Source organism: Phoenix dactylifera, chromosome 10, assembly GCF_009389715.1.
Source record: "Phoenix dactylifera cultivar Barhee BC4 chromosome 10, palm_55x_up_171113_PBpolish2nd_filt_p, whole genome shotgun sequence".
Lineage (NCBI taxonomy): Eukaryota > Viridiplantae > Streptophyta > Magnoliopsida > Arecales > Arecaceae > Phoenix > Phoenix dactylifera.
The window spans coordinates 1,918,006-1,943,558 of NC_052401.1; the positions used below are offsets into that span (position 1 = coordinate 1,918,006).

At 39.6% G+C, this 25,553-nt stretch overlaps 3 protein-coding genes across 11 annotated transcripts; 1 reads left to right on the top strand and 2 right to left on the bottom strand.

Moving 5' to 3' along the window:
• Positions 1–981: 981 nt before the first annotated feature.
• LOC103703121 (photosystem I subunit O) lies at positions 982–1,961 on the bottom strand. Its single transcript, XM_008785844.4, has 4 exons — positions 1,804–1,961; positions 1,649–1,721; positions 1,336–1,515; positions 982–1,240 (listed from the first exon to the last, which is right to left on the bottom strand). The coding sequence occupies exons 1-4, from the start codon at positions 1,901–1,903 to the stop codon at positions 1,150–1,152; spliced, it is 444 nt and encodes a 147-aa protein (XP_008784066.2). The 5' UTR covers positions 1,904–1,961; the 3' UTR covers positions 982–1,149.
• A 572-nt stretch (positions 1,962–2,533) lies between these two features.
• LOC103703120 lies at positions 2,534–11,387 on the bottom strand. 9 transcript variants are annotated; one of them, XM_039130744.1, is made up of 18 exons: positions 11,290–11,387; positions 9,598–9,938; positions 8,467–9,501; positions 7,092–7,252; positions 6,914–7,013; positions 6,747–6,801; positions 6,597–6,644; positions 5,215–5,286; positions 4,996–5,064; positions 4,673–4,744; positions 4,407–4,478; positions 4,251–4,322; positions 4,061–4,132; positions 3,875–3,946; positions 3,720–3,791; positions 3,499–3,570; positions 3,286–3,411; positions 2,534–3,210 (listed from the first exon to the last, which is right to left on the bottom strand). In XM_039130744.1, the coding sequence occupies exons 2-18, from the start codon at positions 9,813–9,815 to the stop codon at positions 3,103–3,105; spliced, it is 2,496 nt and encodes an 831-aa protein (XP_038986672.1). In that variant the 5' UTR covers positions 9,816–9,938; positions 11,290–11,387; the 3' UTR covers positions 2,534–3,102. The 9 variants fall into 9 exon arrangements, with proteins under 9 accessions (XP_038986672.1, XP_038986673.1, XP_038986668.1 ...); XM_039130745.1 differs by having other exon boundaries at positions 3,292–3,411; positions 6,747–6,807; XM_039130740.1 differs by having other exon boundaries at positions 6,747–6,807.
• A 3,624-nt stretch (positions 11,388–15,011) lies between these two features.
• LOC103703234 (B3 domain-containing protein Os11g0156000) lies at positions 15,012–22,287 on the top strand. Its single transcript, XM_017841824.3, has 3 exons — positions 15,012–16,961; positions 17,051–17,231; positions 17,327–22,287. The coding sequence occupies exons 1-2, from the start codon at positions 16,388–16,390 to the stop codon at positions 17,209–17,211; spliced, it is 735 nt and encodes a 244-aa protein (XP_017697313.1). The 5' UTR covers positions 15,012–16,387; the 3' UTR covers positions 17,212–17,231; positions 17,327–22,287.
• The last annotated feature ends 3,266 nt before the right edge of the window (positions 22,288–25,553 follow it).

Sequence of the window (25,553 nt, forward strand, 5' to 3'; positions counted from 1 at the left end):
AAAATTTGTTCTGCAAACAATGAAAAGATCAAATAACAGCCGAATGTTTTTCAGTTGGTACATAACATAATAGCAGAAAATTAAACTAATGGCCATTAATTATTTAGTTGGGTGCTACTACTGTTATTAAATCCGGTTTAAAAATCATAACCACAACATAGTTCTCATATTCTCATAAGTGTTTGAATAGAAGATCTCCTCCAAGATGCATGTAAAGAAATTATTTTGTTACTTGCTAAAGTGTTGGAAGCTGTCCAATTCGTCAGGATGCAAGCATGTGGTGGGGTTGGAGTCTGGCTGCCTAACCTGCTTGGGTTCGTGAGCTACATGGTGAGGTTTAAGAGGTTTGTTGTCATGACTGCAGCGTAGGTACCATGGAGAATCAAAGTCCTTTGATGGTAGAGAGGTGGCTAAATATTTGAGCACAATGTCAGATTATGCCCTGGTTATCACTAATCTGAAGAAGAATCTGAGCTCCACTATGCAGCACTATAAATAGACCAAATACAGTGACTCAAGGAGCACCTAATCTGCCGCTGCTTCCGGACATCTAGAGCTTGATGAGAGCATGTGTCTTTGTAGGAGCGAGGCATATCTTCACAGGGAGTGCTGTGGACTGGATGGCTTCTCTTATGGCGGATCACTCAGATGAAATTTTCTAGACAAGGGAGGCGCAGTTGCCAAGGACTTTTCGATATTTGTTGTTTTCTAACTTTTTTTGGATGTATTTATACTAGAGTAGCGTGGAAAAAAAAAAAAACGCACCTAATCATATTATTCCTCTTATTAGTCTCTCTGGTTCCACATTTTAAGTCACTTCCTAAAGCGTAAGCTCTGTCCTACGATGTCCTCCCTATTCTACACAAGAATAAATATCTAAGTCAAAGAATTGCTATGAGGAAGCAATGGTCATTCTTTAAATCGGAATCTATTATTATAGACTTATATTTTGTTACGGAATGCAATTATGTGAAGATTAAATTTGTGGGACTTGAACAGTTGCGATCTACTCTACTAAGTTATGAGAGTTTCTGACCCAAATAATTTAAAGACCAACATTGCACTGCGATAGATAAAACACAGATCAGAAAACATGACAAGCCATGGTGTACACAACAGTACACAGAGCCTGAATGGAGATCGAGTCTTTTAGAAGTATTGGTCAGTCCTTCCCTTGAAACCAATCTGGCCGAATGTGAGGCAAAGGAACAGCCCCAGGTGCCATAAGACCATCCACAACCTACAAAGTCACCAACTTGCCATCAATACCAAGAGAGAAGGAAAATGTCAACAAAGGAACTTAGTCTTATCCCTAGGAGTTGATCCAGTTCAGACCAGAATTGAGATGTGAGGGCCGGGCCAGTGGGCCAGTGAGCGAGCTCGGCGCCGATGCTCTGGAAGAAGAGCCCTGTCAAGCTGTTGCCATTGATCGCCGGAACGCTCGATGGTGCAAGCCACCCAATCAGGCCAAATCCAATCACATTCAGATCGGTGCGAAGCCAATCCCTCTCAAAGCTGTCTCAAATGATGAAAAATCTCAGTGTTTACAGACATGCCTGCTGGGCTGTTTAAATGACTCTGTCTAGCTACATATCTTAAAGAAAAAAAAGAAAGAGGATGAGCAGGGATAGAGAAACGTATCTCTTACCAGGTGAACCTTCCACCTGAAGCCAGGTTCAGATTGAGAGGGTTCCTTGAAGCCACCTGAGGCCTTATGAATCCTAGAGATATGCAGAGGCATCCAATTAGAGAGTGAATAGAAACCAGGCCTCCGTAAGCATTACTGCCTTGTGCTTGCATTACCAGAAGTGATGAGAGTTGGCTTCGAAGAACGGCGGCGTACGAGAGGGAGAGGAGATCCCAGGCCTGCTGCAACACTGGAGGTAGTTGCCATGGCTGCCATTTGCCCGCCTCTGCTTCACTGCCTTGGGTTAATTATTTTTAGAGGATTTGGAGGTGAGGATGAGTGGAGTACGTTAAAAAAGATTTGGTGTTTTTTGTGGTTGCGTATCGCTCTCCGTGGATGCCATGGATTCAGTGCCGGAGACATGGGCTAATGAGACCATGCCACGTGGATAGATGTGGATAAGATATCGTATCTATCATTCCCTCTCTTCTCCTTTTTTTTTTTTTTTATCTTCCACATTCATCGCTATATCACGCAGCAAAACAATGAACCGGGCATCATATTTATCTCAAAAATATTTAAAATTTTTTAATATTAAAATAATCACTGAAATAGCAGCTATCTTATAGTGGTGTTAGAATGGAAAAATAACACTGTAAAAAAAATAAATATAAACAAAATTATTTTAATTAGAAAAGTACAAGTAAAAATAATGATTTATTATAATGGTCCATTACAATAAAGTATAATGAAAAATAAGAGCTATTATATTTTTTTTATGTTACTTATCTCAATGGCATCACAGAGGGTGGTTGAAATCCCTGCTGTCATTATAGTGATTATAACGGTCATTATACGGTCAGTGAAGGACTTTGGTGAATACACAGACAGAATCAGTAAACGTTATACAGTCCAACGGATAAATGTGCAAATTAGAAATCAAACAATACAAAGACTGAAAAAAGATGACCAAGCTTCAACTCATGCCATATCTTATGTAACCTACAGCAACAAGCCATACTCTCAGCTTCTCAATCTAGGTCACGTTGGCCTGCTTTACCTCTGCAGCAACATCTATTTTCAAGAAGGGATACTGTATGATAGCAATCAATTCAGAATTCATCATGTAATTAAACTGATAATCGGCGAATGGCAGGGGACTGTGGCTCCTTCGGGGCCACTCATGTTTATCGGGAGGCTAACACAGTTGCTGACCGGGGGCCTCCTACACGGCGCATCACTCCGGAGGTTTTCTTTGGGTGAACCAGACGGATGTTCCCTACTCGCTTAGCCATTTTTTTTTCTCATTTTAGTAGTCGTACTTATATACATTTGGTGCGAGGAGCCGGTGTACCAAAAAAAAAAAAATAACCTGATAAACTGCAGACTACATTCAGTTGGAACTAAATAAGATATATTCCACAAAATTTTGCCAACATTACAATTCCGTAAATTGCGAAACACTGTCAATAACACTACAACCACCCATGATGATGAAGCACCACCTGGCCAGGGTTATTAAGGTCAAGGGAACTGATGCCATGAGGACCTTCAGGGTTCACTGCGCCAACTGGAATCATTCCCTACAAAAGAAGCATGACACTGAACATAAATACAGTTCAAAACATAGAAAAGAATTTGATGTGCCAATTGTTGACCTGAACCTGGCCCAAGTGGTAAAGTCCTAGAGCAGAAGTTCCATCCTGCCCTTGTAGATAGCAACTACTGCCAGTGATGTCTCTATAATGTGGAAATAGTCCTGGTTGTGCAACCATCAAAGCCTCCTGCAAGACCAATCAACCCTAATTTCTCTTGTTGTTGCAGAACATGGGTGTTGACCATACAATTTCTCCAAGTTCTCGGAAATATACCTGACTTAAACTGTGAAGTGGATGGTCGGTTACAAAAGCAGGAGGTTGAAGTATAGCATCCCCACTGGATTCCTGCAAAAATTGTCTCAACAAATATTAGCAATAACAATGTTATTAAGTACCAGTCAAATAGCATGGTTCTCAGATCTGCATGCTATACTCCAATCACAAAAGCTGAAAACCACAAAAATAATTGCATCATGTTTCACAATCTAGATTACTTGATTCAAATGGTGAATTTGATGGCCACTAATGACTACAGGAGATTGCTGCAAACAGTGCAAGTTGGATGCCTACAATCAAATAGCATTAGTTAATAATACTGTAATAAAACATAGATTGACAAATTGACAAGGCGACATCACCAATGTCATACTTGACCCAAAATATGAAGTTGATGTGCAGCCATAGCAACTGGAGACTGATGCATAATAGTCATGTTCGGTCCCTACCAAATGTGCATACATGTTAACATAAAAACTTATGACCAAAAAAACTCTATGGATATGTCAAGTAAACATTGTATAGATTATGAAGGATCTGAATGTTCTCGTAATAACACCTGGCCTAAACAGTGAAGTTGGTGGCCAGCCATGGCAATGGGAGACTGCAGCATAGCACTTCTATCGCACACCTATGAATTTTATACCATGAAAAATTGTAATCGCTCAATCTAATGAAAGCAGTCTATCACAAATAGGAAATCTTAGACGGACAGAGCACAATATTGCAGAAGGTCGATGACTATGTACTTGACTCAAATGGTGAACTTGTTGGCCATCAATAGCAATTGGAGATTGTTGCACAGCAGACATGTTGGGGCCCTGCAAGATGAGCTTCATATAGTAATATTGGTGATATAATGAAAAGCTTAATATATTGACACAGTACTGTTGCATATTTCATACCAGCGCCAAGAAATGAAGTTGATCAGATGCCATAACAGCAGGATTTTGTTGCATAGCAGCCACATTGGATACCTGTAAGAATTTGTTTTTTGGAAAAAATAAGAGAATCCATTATAAATTACCAAAAAAATAAATTAGCAACTTCAAGAATGTATGGTCCAACTGCAACAAGAACAATGTCCTTCAAGACAAATACATCATAATTCTACTTCATAAACATGACATGTCATATTGTTTCTGAAAGGCCATAGTTTCTCAGATCTCACCTGGCTTAAACAGTGATGTTGATGGCTGGGCATTATCATGGGAGACTGCGTTGTGGCACTCACACAGGGACCCTGCAAATTTGTTTGATCAGAGGTAACAGTAATCAAACAGTCTTAAGCTGTATTAACACAAAAGCATATCAAAAATTAAATGCAATGGAATAATAAGAATGCCCAGGTACTCCATAACACAGTATAGAGTTCAGGAAGCTTGCTATCAGATGCCTTTGATAGCATCAAGAAAAGCTTCCTAGTAGATCTAAAATCTGGGTCTGGATGGTAAAGGACAAATATAATTCCTATGTAATGTTAATTGTCGATACCTGACTTAAATAGCAAAGTTGATTCGTAGCCACAACTGGAGAAAGTTGGGTATAAGCCATATTGGATCCCTGCACAGTTTATACTATAAGTAAAATACAAACAGCGTAACAAAAACAATTCAAAATATCTGTTGCAATCATCAGGTTTCTGGAAAGAGCGGTCAATCAAAATCATAGCAAGTGAACATAAAAGCTAATTCATGTACCCCAAAATGATACCGGGCTTAAGCAGTGAGGGTGATGGCCAGCCATTGCAATAGGAGGTTGTAGCCCAGCACTTGCATTGGAGCTCTGCAAAATTGTTTTATCGCAAACAACATTAAAACATACGATCCATCTGTAGGAAAGCAGAAAGTTGATCACAAATAAATGGCAAAGAGCAATAGAAAAGTTGATAAAAACAGAATGGACTTGCAAATAATTCTATGCAACAATCCAAGACCTTGCACAAAAAGGCTAGCCAAAGATATTATTTGGGTTCCTTAGCCCTCCCTATATATCCAAGATCTACCCAATGCATAATCAAGGGATTAAATACATGCCCACATGTATTCTCACACACTCCTCCAGTTTAAACCCGAGCATTTTTGCCAGGCTAAATGTTCATATCCAATCACAAATACCATAAAAGGCCTGTGGTCGGCCTTGTACGAGACCATGTTGCAGTGTCTCCAAGTCCACATTAGCTATGAACCAGGTTTACTCTGATAATATTTGCAACAACCCAAGACCACACCCAAAAAGGCTAGCCAAAGATATTATTTAGATTCCTTGGCCCTATACAAACGTGGGACTAAGCACATGCCTATGCGGATCTTGACACAGAGAGAGAAAGAGCTCCATACATGAGTGGCCAACCCAGCCCACCTTACATACACTCGTGTGTGGTAATTAGCCTAAAAGCCCACAAGCTCCACCATCAGCCCGTAATCAACTCCAAAATGGCCCATGTTGTAGGGTCCTCTAGTCCACATAAGTCATGGATTAGGTCTACTTTGAAACCATTTCTAACAACTCAGAATCTCACTCAAAGGTGTTATTTGGGTTTCTTGGTCTTGTATAAGTACCCAAAGTATCTCCAGCACACAACCGATATGGAACTAAACAAACACTCGCACAAGTCCTTGTACACTCCTCTCGTATAAGTCCTGAAGATTTTATTAGGAAACAGATTTAAATTCAACCAAATCCAATCACAAACACCACAACTAGCCCATGGTCATCCCCAAAAGGACCCGTGCTATAGTGCACCTACTCCATGTGGTCCAAGGCTTAAACAGGGGAAGTATATAAGAGCCCGTGATGGCATGTGTTTAGTCCCACGTCAGTTGTACGCTGGAAAAATCTTGGATACTGATACAAGCTAAAGAATCCAAATAATACCTTTCGGCTAGCTTTTCTAGATGAAATCCTAGGTCATTACATTCTACAAGATATATGATTGATACGGTAATTTTTGTCATCATCAATAAAAACAGGAAATTAATACAATAAACATGATGGAGCACAGTAAAGTGGATGTTCACAAACTACTGCCAATAAACAATACAAATAGCTTAAAGAAATAGCAAGGCAATATTGCGAACTTCATACTTCATTACCAGATTGCAACACTGAAGTTCATGGGCAGTCATAACAGGTGCAGATTGCTGCATATTTACATTACATGCATAAAACATAACCATTAAATGCAAGCAGAATACAACAAGAAAGCTTCTAAATGGCAGAGAAACGTTTCAGGCTTTAGTTACCTGACTCATAAAATGAAAGTCACTGCTATTCCTGGTAGAAAGACAATTCATACTCCTGCCATTGCCCAAAAGAAAGGTAACATGGATTAATAACCAAAAATTCTTCTAGGTAACAGCTTTTGACGTATTGATCTAATAAACTACCAATTTCATTTACTTTTATTTACCTGACCAAGTTTCTATGATACCCGCCTATAGCATCAGTTTGGTGTACACAACTCTTAGGTTCATTACTTGTGCTTGAAACCGAAGCCTGTGCACTTTGTCCTATACCCATAAATGACCAAAAAGGTTACTTAGACCTGTAATATCGTGTTTGACTTTCTGCAAATACTACACTCTTACCCTCTTTGCACTTCATTTTCCCTTTTCCATTAGGCATTTTGCTTGAGCTTAATTTTTTGTCAGACCTGGCAGTCTTTTTCTGCTTAGCTTGCTTATTCAGAAGCTTCATGCTACAATCTTGTTCTTTTTGCTTCACAATAGGCGCATCACGTGAAGGTGTCCTAATATGATCCAGAGTCACAAATAAATTCATTACATATCAACAAGCTACTGGGATGAGGATTCGTCAACAGGAAAATCAGTTTTAAAAGTAATAGAAGGGAAAGGAGTTTGCCATGTCCCCCCCCCCCCCCCCCCTTCCTCCTTCAAAACAAATTTTTAATCTAGAAATGGATTAAGAGCATGCCCTTAAGGCATCAATGCAATTTTAAATTGCTAACAGTGTGCTTTTCGCAAAATTTCCTGGATAATGATACTCAAAATAAAAGGGAACAAATTTATAGATTTAGCATAGGAGCACCAACCACCCTCAATTGTTATTAGAGTCTTTCTTTGGTAAAATGATAAAGGGAATGAAATAAAGAGTGGAAGAAGAGAATAAAAAAGGAAACATATGAGAAGGAATAAGACAAAAAAGAATCCTTCTAGAAAAGATGGCTAAAACAGTAATTATACCATGATATGCCTTCTTTAAAAGAGAGAGAGAGAGGGAGAGAGAGAGAGAACTAAGGGGATTATCTTATGATATCTCTTGGCCATCAGTGATAATGGAGGCTTCACTTTCAAAATCTATATATATTGAAACTGCATGAATTAAAATCAGACTTGATCTAAGGATACTTTTTTAAATCTAAAATAAAAGCAAGAGCAACAAAAATGGTATAAAGTTATATAAATCTTACACTTAAGCTACTATAAGTATTCTTAATGACTCCTATGAGCATGCATTTCTTAAATTAGCCTTTTTTTTCCCTTTCAAGGGTGCTAATTTACCATGTTCACGTTACTGGACAGAGGGTCTCAATTATCTGTAATAGTTACATGTGACTGGCTCCCCTACCCTCCCTGCCATCGTTGGCAAATTCTATCATTTAGACCCATTTCCTTCCTAAATCTGATTATGACCCAGTTCACTAACACATCCTGTACTGATCTTCAAAAGAATCTCCCATGAAATATTCAGCATTGAAACATATAAATTAAAACATGAGCATGTTCCAACAATTATGACACTGAGCATGTTGGTGTTTGACCTTGTCCACGCAGACTCCTACAAAAAGTTGAGCACTCACTACTTGTTCACAAACATTGCACATGCAAAGGACGTAAATGAAAAATTAAATTACAAGTTTTATTCATGATACTAAAAATGAAAATAATAAGAAATAATTAATGACAGTTACCATCTAGTAAATTTTGTTATTATGCCACTTACAATGGAAATGGATTTGCTAAGTTGCTAATGCTCGGAGTGCTTCTATGTTCATCTCTTTCAGCAATCTCTCTCAGACTATACCATAGTTTTCTCTTCCTTCTGCAGGACCCACCAACAGATTTTCCTGAATCTGTTGCTGCAGAACTGTTATGACAAGCAGATTGCTTATCTGAGCCTGATACACTTACTTTCTTTTTCTTCTTTGATGCTTTTTCACCAAGTTTCTCTGAAGGAGTGGCTGGACTCTCCTTATTGTGGACACTCAGTAAGGGTTGATGCTCACTAATTTTGGGAATCTCATCCGTAACATGTAACAATTTCCTCCTTTTCCTTTTAGTTCCTCTGGCTTTATCTGAAGCTGTTGCAACAAAGCAATTTTTAGCAGTATGCATGTCTGACTCAGATACGCTCGCTTTCCTTTTCCTCTTTGACAAGATACTACTCTTTTTCTCCACAGGAATTACTAGATTATCACTGCTTCTGCATTTTTGGGTTTTGTACTCACTACTTTTTGGAGTCTCCTTCAAATTACACAAGGCTTTCCTACTTTTCTTGAACTTACTAAGAATTTTTCCCTCACTAGCATCTTCTCTGTCTAATCCTGATATACCCACTTTGCTTTTCTTCTTTGATAAGATCATGTGAGTTTTCTCCATAGGTGTCACCTTTCTGTTCTTGTTAAGATCCTTAGCTGCTTCAATTTCCCCAGAACTAGTGATTTCTGATGCAGAAACAGATTTCGAATTCAGATAAATGCTTTCTTTCTTGTTCTTATATAATTCCCCCTTAGCTAGCGAATCTTTCATACCATTTCCTGCTTTCTTATCTGTCGACCTACGGGGTTGTGAGATCGAAATGCATCTTGGTTTTGTAGCTAGTAGCTCTTTCACATGGCCTGTTGGTGTGCCCCCTTTCAAGTTCCGGTGAGAACAGAAATGGCATTTGTAAATAATGTTGTTCTGGGTGGATGCTTTGATCTCATTCTTATCAATTCGAACAGTGCAGTTATAACCAGGCTGTAGAATGGTTTCGCATCTGCACACAAATTTTGAGAATGGAACATAGATATTGAAACTCAAACAAAAACCTAGCGTTTAGCATGCCAAAGCCAACTAGTAAAACAAATCTCACCTTTCACAAGGAAAAAGAAATGGATCTAGAGGAGCTCCAGCAGCCTCTGCATGAGCAGCCAAGAGGCGGCCAAAGAAAGCACTCAGAGGACGAACTGGAGCTTCCTTGCCAGTCCATGTTGCCATTTTCTGCAGATGCTTTAACCTCAAGATAGATCTAACATTAAAACATTTTTTACCAGTGCTTTCCTCTCGAATTGTAGCACCTTGATGTCCCATGATAGAAATTAATTGTAGCACCTTGGTGCAATCTATAAATTACAAACCTCGTCAACTCATCTTGGATCTTTGAAATTCCAAAATCCAAACACATCACACATCACAGGCAACAGATACAATTACCTGTTAAGAATCAAATTTCCCATTCTGAATTCATGTGACAGGAAAATGGTGTTTATAATCAATGAAAGAACAAAATTTTACATTAGAATGCAATTGAAACACTTAAAAGCTGCAATTTAACAATACACAATGGGTATTCAATCAGCTCGCAGAAAGATTGTTTAAGATATTGAAAGCAATCCAAAGAAAAGCCTTAGTTTTAGGAAGTGGATCCAGTACGGGTACATGGAAGTCGGTCTCTTAAAAAATTTAGTAAAAAACACTTAGGAAGCAGGTGTGGGGACGAGTTCTTGAGGAGATCCGGAAGCGGGTGCGCCGCCCTAAATAGAAGACTACTGCAACTAAGAGAAAAACAAAATATTTAAGAATAACAACCGACCCAAAGAAGTTGCAAGCTTTCAATATGCATTACCATGACTGAACCATAAAAAATTTCAATTCAAGCAAGATTTATGCAGGGGAGCCATTCATACTAGCTAGCAAATGCAGGAATATCTGGCAATAAGTCCATCATAAAAGAACATTTTTTTAGTTAGTCTGGTATTGAAAAAAAAAAGGGTCAATCATAACATAATGAAAGAAACCCAAGAAACCAAATGATAATAATGCAGAAAAAGAAACTGCCTTTTACGGTTTAGTTTCCATTTTCATCTTAGATAAATTTTATGCAAGATACATTTGTAATAATAGTTAAAGATGCCAAAAGTGTTTCAAACCCAAAGATTGGAAAATTTTCTTATGTCCAAAAAGAATCCGCCACAATACCACCTATTAACAATCTTATTTTTCATCATAACCTCAGTGATCTCATCGAACCAGCACAAGTTCCAATTCAAGCAAAATTTCAAACAGGGACACCAGCTAAGCAGATACAAGATTACCTAATCACAAGTCCATCACCAAAAGAAAAAAAAGGTTCATAAGCTAGATTGACGCGCGCGCACATCGAGTGAGCGAGCGAGAGACCAAAGAGCCAAATAATCCATTATGCCTGTGGGAATAGTTCTAGGAAAGAAGTGCTTGAAAACCCAATCAACATAAATGAATCTTCTTACGCCTAAAAAGAATTGGATCCATGAACGGCTATCAAGCATCAACATAAATAATTGCCATCACAAGCTCGGTGATTCCATCGAAACCTCCGCAGGAAAACAGAATTAAATCAGCAATCACCAAACAAACGAAACACAGATAGCATAATCGATTAAAAGAAAGGTTTTTGAACAGACAGCAGCACTTCATCCGATTAAAGAATTAGGATTTCACAAACAGAAACTGAATTCAAGAATCGATGATCCAATAGATCAAAGAAAGAACTCTGAGAAGCGACAAGGAATGGAGAGTAGATTACCCCTTCGTCTCTATGGTAATGGCGCCTTGAGATCGAAATCGAACCGCTCGAGTCAGAAACTCGTCTTTCTTTTTCCCCCCCTCCTTTTTTTCTTCTATTGGGCATTTCGACTCTCCTTTCTAGGGCTCGCCATCTGTCGAGTCGTTGGGTTGGGTTGGGCCAGGTTTATAAGATGACCCAAGGTCTGACCCAAACTAGCTTTGGGCTTGACATTGAAGCCCCTTTTAGTGTCTTTAAACTTTACGGATTTGGGACTTTGGGATTTAAGTGAAGTCATTTGTTGTCACGTCTGATCAAATTCTATTTTGCTTGATTGTGTTTAATTTTGTACATTTGGATCGGACCTTTAACTAAGGTGAGTAGAAATTTTGACTCTAGTGGGGATCAAATCAGATCATCTATTAGTTCAATTGGAGTCTATCCGATCCACTCGCACCTTCTATCTGGATCTAGGTCAGGTTCATCTAATAATTTCTATATCCCATGGTCAAGCTCTTTCAGAGTTGTCCCATATAAATATATGGTGCATTGTACCTGGAATATACTCAACACTTACACCTCCTTTTGCAATAAAGAAGTGATGTAAAGTATTGATGCCTTATTGCTCAAGTGGTTAGATGTGGACTCTAAGCATAATGTTGGATGCAATAACTTACAGCGCATGGAGAAAACTTACTTTTTGATTCTCCTTTTGACTTTAGCTAGTGGAGATCCATGAAGGTTCTTAAAGCTGGAATATCATGACTCATCGACACCTCTAGGTACAAGCTAGGCTGCACGATCGAACCCTATATTTCATAGGAGAGGGGCATTTCAATACTTCGCTAGCCACGGCATCAAGCTAATGCGACAACACAGAAAGAGGGATCGAATTGGAGCTTACAACCGATATGCACACATCAATGCAATTCCCATCCAACGGATCATCGAGCAGGGCAGCTTATTTAGTGGCATCCATTCGTGAAGACTAACTTGATGAACCAAAATGTTCTAATGAGCCTGCCACGTAACTCTTATTTTCACTAGATGACTAACCTAATATGGACGTAGAGAAACGAGAATTCTTCTCGATGTGCTAATTGGACCTCAACATGTCAACTAACAAAGTTCTATTTTATTAAAAATCTAATCATTTTTCGTAGATACCATAATAAAATCATATACCGTCACATTCACATTGCGAACATATGCTAGCATTTTTCGCTGGACCGGATATGACGAAATGGATGACAAAGATGATGATAAGGTACCTACCACCTTACAAATGAGTGCTCTATCATGCCTTCGAATGATAAGCACGAAGAACAGGCTTATATATGCTGTGAGTCAGAGACCTCCTCTCCACTACTCCTCAGTAGAATGGGTTGTTTTGTTAGTGCCTCGGCCTTTTGATTGACCACTTAGATGCTTGCACATGTTCCAACAAGTTCCACGAGTCGGAAGTATGTGGCTTTCCTAAGTGGGGGACCAAGAAGGGGAAGGTCTCAACGGGCCAGGGCTCTACTCCCTCTCTCTCATTAGGTCATGTTGGGCTGGCCTTGGCTCCTTCATCATGGGTGATCGCTTGCTTCCAAGTTCCAAAGGGACCAGACCCAGAGCATGTGCCCTGAGCCCCTGACAGAACTTTTTTATTTTTTCGCTAAAACAGAATGTGACCGGTACAACATCAGCCCATATCCACGAGACCTCTCTGAAGTGATGGACAGTAAAGAAGGCCACCCAGTCTGCCGCCCTATTTACCTCAGCATGAATCTGGCAGTACTCTTTCACCATCATCTTGTGGCTTAATTAATACTGTGGAGGTAGGACAGGGAGGTCAGGTGTGTCACCTAAGACCAACTGTTTCATGGTCCGGTTCAGTCCTGAAGGAGGGCATCCAATTCATTGGACAACTCCCCACCTACTTGTTAGACTGAGACATCCAGTGCTACAATTTATGTGAGATGAATATTTTCTTAGTGATGAGCAAATATCCCCTCCATAACTTGAATCTTGCCAAGTCCAAAGCAGCAGCAGCAGCATCCATAACTTGATTTTTTACATTGCATGAACCATTCCATGATCTTTGCGATCGAATTCTATCGAATTTCAATTGAATTATCAGATTATAATGAGGATATTGCTCAACCTTCGACCCGATGCTACAAGTTAGAGATGCATGCCTGCATACACACATGTACACTATGCTATGAGCTATAATCTCATGCACATGCATGCAGCTTTAGCACGAGATTGGTGGTGCAGCACTTTGATAGAAAGAGTACATGAACAGTGTGCTTCTCATTCGCCCCAGTGTTGGAGAGGAACAGAGAAGAAAGAGAGGAGAATTAAAGGCTGCAGAAACCCACCAAAAGAGAGAGCCAATGCCTCGCCATTTCCATCCAATCATGCGTCCGGATCTCCAAAAGAGCTGTACCTCCCCTGCCCCAAAAAATGAAGTCTCTCTCAGTGACTGGAGGAGGGAGTGGGCTTCCCATTCGCTCCAGTGTCGGAGAGGGGGAGAGAGAAAATAATGAAGGAGAGAAGAATTAAAGGCCGGACCGACCGTTCCCACCCTGCAATCACATAAGTAGCTGATCCAGGGAAAGAAAGGGTCCCACCAATCGCCTCGACTATGGGATCGACGCGTGGAGATACGTACGGGATGCAACTACCCCAGCCGTAGATTTGGTGGACCCCATGGGGGGAAGTGAGAGGAACATGCTCCCCTCCCCCGGTAAGGCGCACAGACGTGTGCCCTACCCTTCTGCTCCCCTCTCTCATTATTTATTTGTTTTCGGGTTATTTATAATAGTAATTAGGAGGGTACGTATGCTCATTATGATTGTTACACCTAGAACCAGGTGGATGCAAAATTTTTGACACCCATTTTTACATTACAACTTACTGTTGATTGATCAATAGTTTCCACACACACGCACAAAAAAAAAAAAAAAAATCGTCATGTTACATATAACGTCAACGTCCACAATAGACGACGGTGCTACTGCCATCGTCTTGAAAAATAGTTTCTCTGTCATCTTAACCCCCGCCATATCTTCTGCCATACCGCTACCATCACAGCCTTTATTATCTCCCCATTATTATCATCACTGGTGCCCCATCGCCACTATCACCGCGACTATTATCACCATCTCGACCACCATCGTGATGTTTATGTTCATTAGTTATGTTTATATTTATAGTTTTAACTGAATATATTTATATTTTAAAATTAAAATAAAATAAAAATAATTTTTTCTTGAAAATAAGGAAATTAAAGTGAGGCCAAAGGGCACCTAAATTTTTTATACTTATATTTCAGGACTTATTTGGTTCGTGGAAGAAAAAAATTTTCTCATTGAAATATTTTTTTTAGAAAAATAATTTCTAAGAATATGATGTCTAGAAAAATAGTTTTAACATGTTTGGTTGATCATTTACTTTTCTGAAAAGTTGTATAAAATACTTATTATATCTTTAATAAAGAAAAAGATCTTACTTATGAATTTTGATGATTTAAAGGTACTTTTGGGAAGAAAAAAAAAAGAGCCCTAATTTCCAACCGGTGGAAAAGCAACTTTTTTATATTTCCCGTGAGTTTTTCTTTTCTATAAAATATGGAATCTTATTCCCTTAAAAATGCTACTTTTCCATTTCAAACAAGAAGTTTCTTTTTTTTTTGTTGACCATATTTTTTCTTCCCTTTTTTTTTTCCGCGAATCAAACGAATCCTAAAGATAACCCCTGATATTAGGGTTCTGAAAAAGTTATTTTTATCTAGTGCCAGATAGCACCGGAATTCTGAAATCAGGTACGCCAGAGTAGGATTAGCAGCAGGATGGACTACTCTGAGAAGTCCTACGCATGCCCCCCAAGAAAGAAACAAGAAGATAAAAAGGTTGGTAAATAACAAAGTCACGGCCACAAGTAGTTAAAACATTAGAACATAACTCTGACTTCTGCATCCACCTTATGATTGTGACACCTAGTTCATAATGCTCAACAACAAGGGTGAGTTGGATGGATGCTAATTCTATTCGGTCAAGATCTATATGATACTAATCGTTTTCCGGGATTTATGTCCCGAGATAAGATTGAAACTGTTTCAAGTAATGGACAGAAAACCAACCAAACCTAACCCTAATTACCTACCCGAACCGCAGTAGGAATCTAGAAGACTAGGTTATATGGGTTGACTAGTTAAGCTTGGGTCCAAAACTTCTAGTCAAAAACCGTTTGTTGCTTCAGGTGCAGTCATGAATTTCTACACTATGGGTAAAACTGAAGGAAAAGCAAATCCAACAATGGCTTGATACACCATTGGAGTGTTTTGAAAGTCTAACAGATGCAAACAGCCACATAACTTTGCCAAACATAACCTCTATCGATTGGTAGCATTCAATATTAGGATGTGTGTGTGGTGCCTGTCAGGCATCTAAACCACTCTCCAGATGTGAGTGAATTGATTCCAACTCTACAGTAAATAGTTAAAATGAAGAGAAGAGAATCAGGAGGGCACTATAATAGGGATGTATATCTATCTCAGCAGGACTTATGTTGTCTTCCAATGCAGAAGAAAATCTGACTCCTACGAGTCAAACGTACCAGCTAAAATGTCTGTAGACGAGAGTTTTTCATGGTCTTCTACCCCTGGATGGCTGTGATGAGGCCACAATGACAGCACTCACTTTTTAGCACCACCACCTTATCACTCCTCATCAAACTCACTAAAATATAGTAACTTTAGGAACTTTAAACCATCGATTCTTCCTGTCCACCCAAGTTAAAAAATATACACCTCTCATATCATATGTTCAGATCAATTGAACCAGGCCCCCCTTCTCCCTCTCTCTCTCTCTCTCTCTCTCTCTCTCTCATGTGCAAGTAAACATATCTGTCTAGTTTCATGGCATTTTGTCCTAACCATAAATTGAAAATTTTCTCGATAGGTTATAAATGCATAGCAATAATATCTCCATGCTTCTCAACACCAACACCATCATCACCACCATTTCCACCGCCAACTTTCCATACCCTTCCTTTTCTCCTCCTTTCTCCTCTCTTCCGTTCTCTTCCCTGCCCTGCAAGACTCTAAACTCCATTCCGGAAGTCCTAAATGCCGATAAACTCTACGCACTACCATCCCCCACAAGCTTGGTCCTGGGAGCCACCTATGAACCCACGCCATGACCAGCCCCAGCACTACTACCAGTATGAGTACGAGAGAGAGCGCATGTTTGAGAAGCCCCTCACCCCAAGTGATGTGGGCAAGCTCAACAGGCTGGTCATTCCCAAGCAGCATGCCGAGAAGTACTTCCCCCTCGCCGGAGACTCGGGCGAGAAGGGCCTGCATCTGAGCTTCGACGATATTGAGTCAGGCAAGTCATGGCGGTTCCGCTACTCCTACTGGACCAGCAGCCAAAGCTATGTGCTCACCAAGGGCTGGAGCCGCTTCGTCAGGGAGAAACGGCTCGACGTGGGCGACGTGGTCCTCTTCGAGCGCCTGCGGGACGGCGGCGACCGCCTCTACATTGGTTGCAGGCGCCGCGGTGATCCCGAAGCTACGCCGGCTCGCACCATGGCCAGGCCCAATGCTGCAGTACCCTGGAGTCCCGTGTACTGCACAGCAGCAGCCTCCAGTTCCTACTGGTACCTTAGCTCAGAGCAACAAGACTGTCTTCTTCATGCAGGTAGATGTGGTGATATAGCCATGATTTAAGCATCGTGACTACTGAATCAAAGAGCAAGCATGTAACTCATGAACTTTATCCAATTGCAGGAGATGGATCAGTGGAGAAAGCAGCACCGGTTACCTCGAAGCGGCTGAGATTATTTGGCGTGAATCTGGAATGCGGGCCGAACTCGCCGGAGCCACAGCCGGTGCAACCAGAACCATGCTTAACAGACCAGAGCCCCAGTGCCCCCAGCCCCCAACCATAGCCGCGGGGGGGTACAAATTGGTCAGCAGGAAGTCTAAGAAAAGAGTGACTACCTCTTTTGTTTAAGGTGATGGATTGCACTGTTGTAGCTTAATGGTTTGCTTGTTATATTACAGGATGGGCTAGCTCTTCGAGGAAAGCTTAAAAGTATTGGTGGAGGAGATGAAATGAGGAGAAAGAGAGAGAAAGAGAGGAGATCTGACTTCTGAGTCCATGTTCTCAAATCCCACCAACCAATCCCCTCCTCTCCCAAGTGACGTTCTGATTGACTTGTGAGGGAACCACAGGAAGAGATGGACGAGAAGAGAATAGCTGGGAGAAAAAACAAAGGAGGGACGGAAGGAGGGAGGGAAGAAATCCCTGGTTTTCCGGGCAATCTCCGTTTTCTTTTCATTTCCTCTCAGGAAATCCACTGTACAGGGCCTGTCAAGGGATGGGGTCAGGTCTCAGGAAACATCAGCTTGGAAAGGAGTAGATATGTGTGGGGCCCAATAACTTTGGCAGGGAGGGAAGCATAGCCCAATAACTTTGTTAACCTGTAATCTTTTTGAAGGAAAAAAAAATAAAAAGAAATGTAATGAGATTTTTATTCCATTTTACTTTTCCTAGTTATTCTGCTTCGTCATCTGGTGATCTCTGATGGTGTCTGTGAAGTGAATCGTGGTGTACTGGGGGTGGGTTCTGGTGCATGGGTACAGTGAAGACCATGATATGAAAGAAATATCAGGGGGGGGTGGGGGGGCAAGCAAGAATGAAAGAAAAGACATCTGGGGATTTCGATGTCCTTTGCTTTTATTTCTATACTTGTGGTTGGTCTCCTTTCTGTTTCTTGGGAAGAAAAGCCTAATTTCGTGTGGCAAGTGGGCTCACACCCCCCAAAGGATGTGAGAAAGTTGCTTTGGCTAATGGCTTGGAGACAAGTTCAGACACAATGGGCAACAGTTTTCAAGTATAATAAGCTGGATTCTCATTAGTTTAGACTTCAGAACCAAGCTCTGGAGACCTGTCTCCTCTGAACATTCAGTATTATTGTCCACACTAATAGCTAAGTTTCAAAGTTACACAGGGGAGACCTGTGGAAATGGTACATGGGGTAAAAGCTATCGGCTAATAGCTGTAAAGAGAAAGGTTTACTCAGTAAGACCAACATGAGCCATCAAAAAGAAAGGGCTACCTGGGTAGAATAGAGTGAAAACTATCAAGATCTTTTACAAAGCCGACTATTTAAGGACCAAGCTTTACATGTGAGGTAGATGCCTTTGGAATATTAATTTGGGTCGTAACAGTGTGGCAGTACAGCTAAGAAGCTAAGAAAGAAACCAAAAGATGGCTACCACCATTTAGAAGGAGGCAAATAGGATTCATCTCAAAGGAATACATAAGAAGGATTGCAAGGATCATCAAGTTTGCGGGATGATTAATGGAACCGGATCAACAGAAAGATTTCCTGTCTGCTGATAAAACAATGATCCATGTGCTGCTATATTAATTTAATCTTGACAGTTAAACATGTTATCCAAATGGCACGAATCTAACACATCAACACCTGAGCATTCATACTTTGATTCAAAAAATTAAGCAAACTAATGCACAGACTACCAAGGATCATGTTCCCTGGCACTAAATCCTGTCCTGCTGAAATGATTCACTAAATGGCAATAATAACCACTAATTCCCCATGCATCTCCAAAAGAGTATCTCTTGCTACAAATAAGAGTTCGGATTTCAGACAATGGAGTCAAAGGGAGAGTACCTGAGGTCATGTTTGGAGGACAGATATGACTCTTGACACGATGAAGAGCGCACGGTGAGGGATCACAGCAAGATAGACCTGCATTTGAAGATGATGATGTCTCAAATGATACACCCACCAATCTCTGAAGCAACGAATTCCCTGGGCCCTACGAACTGCTTATTATGATATGCCCCGTCCACATCTTTTCTTCAAGAAGTCGCTGCCTTCATCAACCCTACCTGCAAGCATGGTCCACCAAAAATGGCTGACCCGATGACAGGTCATCTTTTTCTTCAGCAGACCTCAAATGAGTTATTCCACCTTTCCATGTCCCTGCATAGTTCTCCAGCCCAGTTTTTCCTATTTCACAGCGCATTCTGAGAAACAAATTTAGCAGCAGAGAAAGTGGACCATGAAGTAAAGCCTGAGATTAATTACTAGCAGACAGTGAAAGCTGAGAGAAATTCTTCATTTTGGTTTAGCCTAATGCATGAAATATATTAATGGAACAAAAAGATCCCATAATCCCAGATGATGATCATAAGTACCCATAGCATCTGTGTAATTTCATGTTACCATTTAGACCAGTTGAGCTTAAATCATTGAATTGAGAAAATTCTGTTCCGTGGAGGGGGAGGTGCAAGCAACGGTGTCATCCATCTGTCCGCATTTTATTCATGGCATCACCTCCAGTTGCTCATCAGCAAGCGGACAGCAGCGAGTAACATGAGAAAAGGTGGATGGTGGACCATACGGCATGAGTCACTGTCCATGAAATAGCATGTTCAATTTGAGCAGGTAGAAACTCAAGACCAGTGCTTGATGTGGATAGCATTTTGGTGATCGAGGATGGAAACAAATTGCAATCAGCATTTGGCGATCAAGGATGAAAACAAATTGCAATCAGCATCCGTATCAATAGAGGCAGCAAAAATCAAGATTAATGACTGTTGAACACCTTGACTGGAACAAACATGCCAACATATGGTTAAGATTCATGAGGAGATTACACCTTAACATTGAAAGCAGGCAATAGAATAGTTACAAAGATCTTTTTCTTTTCCCGAAAAAAACCTCATTGGCATAACTTTAAAATAAATAAATGAGCAAAAAAATGAGACATAGTGTGAAGCCGAACTTTCGTCGTTCAAGATGATCGCATTCTTTAATAATAAAGCATTACAGGGAAATAGAGGACAGGAAAAGTAATCAAAATGTCAAACTATCAGCCTACCAATCCGCTTGTGTGAGATTTTACTGTTGTTTTTAGGCCAAACTTTTGATAAAGATGAGGTAGCTAGACTTATGGTCAACAGGGGCAAACTTGAGCACAGATCAGGTCAGATGTCCCTCATCATAGCATGACAAACTTTGCTCTTTATCTTGCTAGTGCAAGTGGCAGTTAGAATCTTGCTCCCTTATTCAGGTGCAATGAATTCTGCAATTAAAACTGAAGAGCGGAATGCTCAATTGACATGATATATGATAATTCTAATTATTATGAGATAAACTTTTTCACTTCGTGCATGACCATCCAAATAGCACATCCATGCTCCATTTCCCAGTCTTCAGCAATACTCAATTAAAAATCTCATTAAGAACCCATCTCTAAGTGTGCTTCAATATGGTTCCAGAGAAGCATTAATAAGGTCAGACATCCTGAAAGCGGAGGCCACACCACCTACCTGTCAGCTGAATGATAACCTTATCAACAGAATAATTTCGGCATGGTCCAGCGACAGACAAAAGTAATATCATCAAAAACAAATGGTCATTCTTCACACCTGATTGTCCTGCAGGAACATAACTTATCAACAGAATAATTTTGGCATGGTCCAGCGACAGACAAAAGTAATATCATCAAAAACAAATGGTCATTCTTCACACCTGATTATCCTGCAGGAACATAACTTATCAACAGAATAATTTCGGCATGGTCCAGCGACAGACAAAAGTAATATCATCAAAAACAAATGGTCATTCTTCACACCTGATTATCCTGCAGGAACATAACTTACCTATAAAATGGCGAGTTTGGCCAGTCTCTCACCGATGCATAAGACAAACCCATCAGTGGATGTGCTGATCCATATATCAGGACAAAAAGATGAGGCATGGTCATGCACATGGAGGAAGATATGAGTCGTATGACAAAATAAAAAAAAATGATACCAGAATCTAGCTGATAGTTCCCCAAAAAAGTGAAGTTTCCTTATTACCGGAAGTCCCTGCAGGAACAAATCCCATCCCTGAAATGATGAAATCGATTAGCATCCCTGACGCTCCCTATCAGCAGTCCCTGAGGATGTGAACTTTATATAAAAACTGCAGTCTCCACAGACTCTAGGATTCTTGTTTATCCTGATTGGCATCCCAGAAGGCAAGCTAAAGAGATCGAAAGCAAGTGCCAACTTCTCATTGTGGTGCTTCAACAGCTTTATAAGATCATATATACTCAGCTTTCTAAGACAAACTCTGGTGTGGTTACTCTCTCCAACAACAGAAATTTCAACTTTGCCCTTTTCTTCCATCCAACTCTTCCTCGTCTCCTTTTTTGCACCAATATCTTTCAAAAGCATGCTTGCCATTGCAACGTCCCCCATTTTATATTCACAACATATATATTTGAAAGCAAAACATGATTTCCCACATTATTGGTTCAAGCTCAAAAAGATGCTTAGCCACAGTTTTAGGCAATTTGAGATTTCCATGGATCCTGTATGAACTGAGCAGGGATCCCCCCATAGAGGCAGTAGCCTTAAATGTCATTCTTTGAATCAATTCCCGAGCTTCATCAATCTGACCAGCCTGACCAAGAATGTCAACCATGCAAGAATAGTGGACATTGGGTGCACCAAAATTATCTCATCAACAGATCCCAGTAATGACAGCACTTTTCAACTAAACCGACATGGCTGCAAACAGAGAGCACTGAGATATAACTTCATTTAGGTGCATCCCATACTGCTGCATTTTCTCAAAAAGTATCATGGCTTCACAGAATCAAGCATGCCTGGAACAACCAGCAATCATTGCATACCACAAACATGCCCTTGTCTTCCATTTTGGCAAAAAGTAAGCCTCCTCTACATGTTCACGCCGGGAGTAGACATCAATAAGAGCAGTGGCCAGAAAGGCATCAATAGTGGATACTGTGTCAACTCCACTCCAATCTGCTGTGCTTTACAGAATAACCTCAAGGCCTTCTCATGAAGATCATTTTGCACATACCCTGCTACCAATGAACTCCGTGTGACTGATGATTTTTTTTTTGGAATTTTGTCAAAAACACAGAATGCATCATTGATCGTATTACATTTTGCAAAAAAAAAAAAAAAAAAATCAAGAACTGCAGTTCCAGCAAACAACTTGGAACCCATTGCAGTCTGAACTGTTTACTATTGATAACAGCAGATCAGGCAGCACATGCACAGAGGACACTTGATAGAGTAAATTCACTAAGTGGTGCCACTCCTCGATGCATCTGCAAGAAAAGCTTCAGTGCCTTTCTGTCCACTCTGTAGTGGGTATGTCCAGCAATCATGGTACTCCATGAAACTTTACTCTGGATATGCATCCTACGAAACACATGACGAGCTGATTCGACATGGCCACATTTGGAGTACAGGTTGATGAGGATGTTACATGTGAGGATATTTCTGAGCATATCATCTTGAAAAGCTAAACCATGGAAGGCTCCTCCCTAACACAATGAACTTCCTTTTGCACATAGATGAAGGAGATCTTGCAATCCCAATACATTGATAATGTTAGTATCAACCAAGACAAGCTGACCTTTATCTGAAGGCTCATAATCAGCACCACCAATGTTGACTGCACCACTACTTGCAATTTTTAATAAAAGTTGGGTGGCTTAACTGCCTCCCTTTTCATGAAAAGAAGTATATATATATATATATATATATATATATATATATATATATATATATATATATATATATATATATATATATATATATATATATATATATATATACTTCTTTATTTTGATTAAAAAATTCAAAACATTTTGCATATATAATATATGTGCATTATTTAATCTATTATGATTATATATTTATATCTGAATATTATGAGAGCTCTAGATTGTGTTTGGTTCATCCTCCAACATCTAGGACACCATAAAAAGAGTAAATTTCAAGTCTTAATTTCCTATTAACTGTCCTAATATTGGAGTCTAGACAGCCTGCAACAAATTCCTTCATAACCTATGCATTTGCCTCAAGATCCGCCATTGCATGTAGGTAGCCCCTAACCCTTATTGTCCTACAACAGGTTGATATTATTTTGGGGCCATGACTAACGCAAAATTACCTGACACACTAGTTGAATCAGTGAAGAGTACCAGAAATGGTAGTGGTAAGTTAAGTAATGCATAAATAATACTATTATATTTACCAAAAAAAAATAATACTATTATTTGAAAATCAGTAGAAAGCAAACGGAATCTGCTTCCAGAGATGGTGACCAGATGAATTACAGTAATCTAAATGTAGCATAGGGCAACACCATTACATGTGACTGAGGACGAAATATATCCATAAAAATGTGTAGAAATCTACAACTAGCTAGAAAGTGTGACTGTGCCTATCCATAGAAGAATGCAGGCTAATGTTCTAGTGGCGCATCTTTTTTTCCTTTTATTTGATAGAAGATCATGTGGTGCCTCTTATTAAAGGCTAAAAGTGGAAAATAAAAAGATCACCGATCTAGAAGATTTAAGATAACTAAGAGATATTAGAATCTTGTAATTGGATCGCTCACACATATGCATCTGCACAGAACATTCAGCAAGAAAAATAACAAGAAAAGAGGGCAAAAGATACGATAACAACAATTGGATCATACGCTATGAAAATTTGCATGAAAGAATGTTTATATGCTTAATACTATCCCGGCCTTCTCCAGTATAAGGAACAATGTTTTCATGAATAATTTATACAATCATAGTTATCCAAAACATCATTCAAGATTTGAATCTATCCCTACATAAACTGCATCTGTAGACATACACATATTTATGCAAGGATTACTAAACTAAATCACATAAATCTAAATATTTTACTCATGCTAGGCAAGTGTAGGATTGCTTTCTGAAAGAGAGATCGTAACCAAGAGAACCTTTTTTCTTTTTACTCGCTGCTTCTTGTTTAAGAGGCACCAAATAGAATTCCTATCATTCATACGCCCCACATCAACTTGATGGGCCAATTAGTCCTCTACTCTAGTTAACAAGCAGTCCGTAGTTGACACAAGTTTTCTTTCCTTCTTCCTTTTTTTCCATTTTTCCCAGGCAAATCACATTCTATATGATAAGAGTTTCGTCTGGCTTCTCAGGATCAGCAACCATCTTGACTCAAATCCCTCCAACTATGTCCCAATCATGTACAAACTTTAGACTTTGTAACCAATACAATGTATGGTTACTGATTTTTCACTGGCAGCTCCATGATGCATCATCTTCTTGTGCAAGGATGAAGGACACATCTTGTCTCCTTATTCTGACTTTTACTGTCATGCCTGTAATAGGGTCGTCAGCAATTGTGATTATACAATTCTTTCATCAAGTACAAGTTTTCTTAACCCATGTGATACTTGAGCTCCGGTTGTCATACTGTGATGGACCTTTAATCATGTTAATATGACTCTAAGCTTGAGAGTGTGTAAAAGGTTGTCTAGCAATAATAGGACAAATCTTGTTAAATAAATATGCTAGGGAATAATGATCTTTCCACCTCAACAAACATTAAATCTATATAATCTGGACATTCTCATAAGATCAAAACCACTTGCTCGTATGAACTTATACTCAAAGAACAATCATCAAGCTCTATATCATCAACAAAATTCAAACATATTCACGTACAATCATCTTTCAGAAATAAAATCAGACTTCAGCAAGGTTTCCACAATATTTCACCAAGCTGTAAAGACATTTCGAAAACCATTCTTTTTTTTTTTATTCAATCAATATCGCAATGGTAAGGTTGCTCCATTCTGACATGGGTATCACGAAACATAGAAACAATCTCTCCATATGTAAAAATAAAGTTGTGTACATTTGACCTTTTTTAGATCCTGCAGTGGCGGGAACCTTATGCACAAAAACATCTTTCAATCAATATTACCTTTCATTTAAGAAAATTCATTCTTTTTTTCTTGTGGAAATTTGTCACAGACTAATGTTCGAACCTTCTGTTTTTTACTGTACTTTTTTTTTTGTGGATCTTTGCTAAACCACTCACCCCTACTCCTGCCACCACCCACAGAGATCCTAACTTTTAATGTACCAACTGATTTTTAATAAAGAAACTTCTAGTCACTAATGTAATAGAAGAAACCCCAACTTCCGAATCAGCTAATCGCTTCGCTCACTTTATCCTCTATTAAAGGCCGGTCCTAACCCATAAGCTTCATATATGCAACCCTTTTTCATCTTTCCATGCTTATTCAAAACCATTTGATCCTTGTCATCTCAGCAGACTGTGCAGCATTCCAATCGAAATATTTGCAGCTTGATTCTTACCTTCAATTGCTGCATCTTTAGTTGGGTCCACGAAAAGTAACCAAAGTTTATCCTTCAAAAA

What these genes read in the sequence shown, in the direction of transcription:
- LOC103703121 (XM_008785844.4), bottom strand. Translation starts at nt 1,903, where the DNA reads ATGGCAGCCATGGCAACTACCTCCAGTGTTGCAGCAGGCCTGGGATCT. An exon ending in GCCAACTCTCATCACTTCTG is followed by an intron (nt 1,722 to 1,803) that starts GTAATGCAAGCA and finishes GCATATCTCTAG; the next exon opens with GATTCATAAGGCCTCAGGTG. An exon ending in TCAGGTGGAAGGTTCACCTG is followed by an intron (nt 1,516 to 1,648) that starts GTAAGAGATACG and finishes CATTTGAGACAG; the next exon opens with CTTTGAGAGGGATTGGCTTC.
- LOC103703120 (XM_039130740.1), bottom strand. Translation starts at nt 9,815, where the DNA reads ATGGGACATCAAGGTGCTACAATTCGAGAGGAAAGCACTGGTAAAAAA. An exon ending in ACCCTCACTGCTTAAGCCCG is followed by an intron (nt 5,065 to 5,214) that starts GTATCATTTTGG and finishes TAAACTGTGCAG; the next exon opens with GGATCCAATATGGCTTATAC. An exon ending in AACTTCACTGTTTAGGCCAG is followed by an intron (nt 3,947 to 4,060) that starts GTGTTATTACGA and finishes CACATTTGGTAG; the next exon opens with GGACCGAACATGACTATTAT.
- LOC103703234 (XM_017841824.3), top strand. Translation starts at nt 16,388, where the DNA reads ATGCCGATAAACTCTACGCACTACCATCCCCCACAAGCTTGGTCCTGG. An exon ending in AGACTGTCTTCTTCATGCAG is followed by an intron (nt 16,962 to 17,050) that starts GTAGATGTGGTG and finishes ATCCAATTGCAG; the next exon opens with GAGATGGATCAGTGGAGAAA.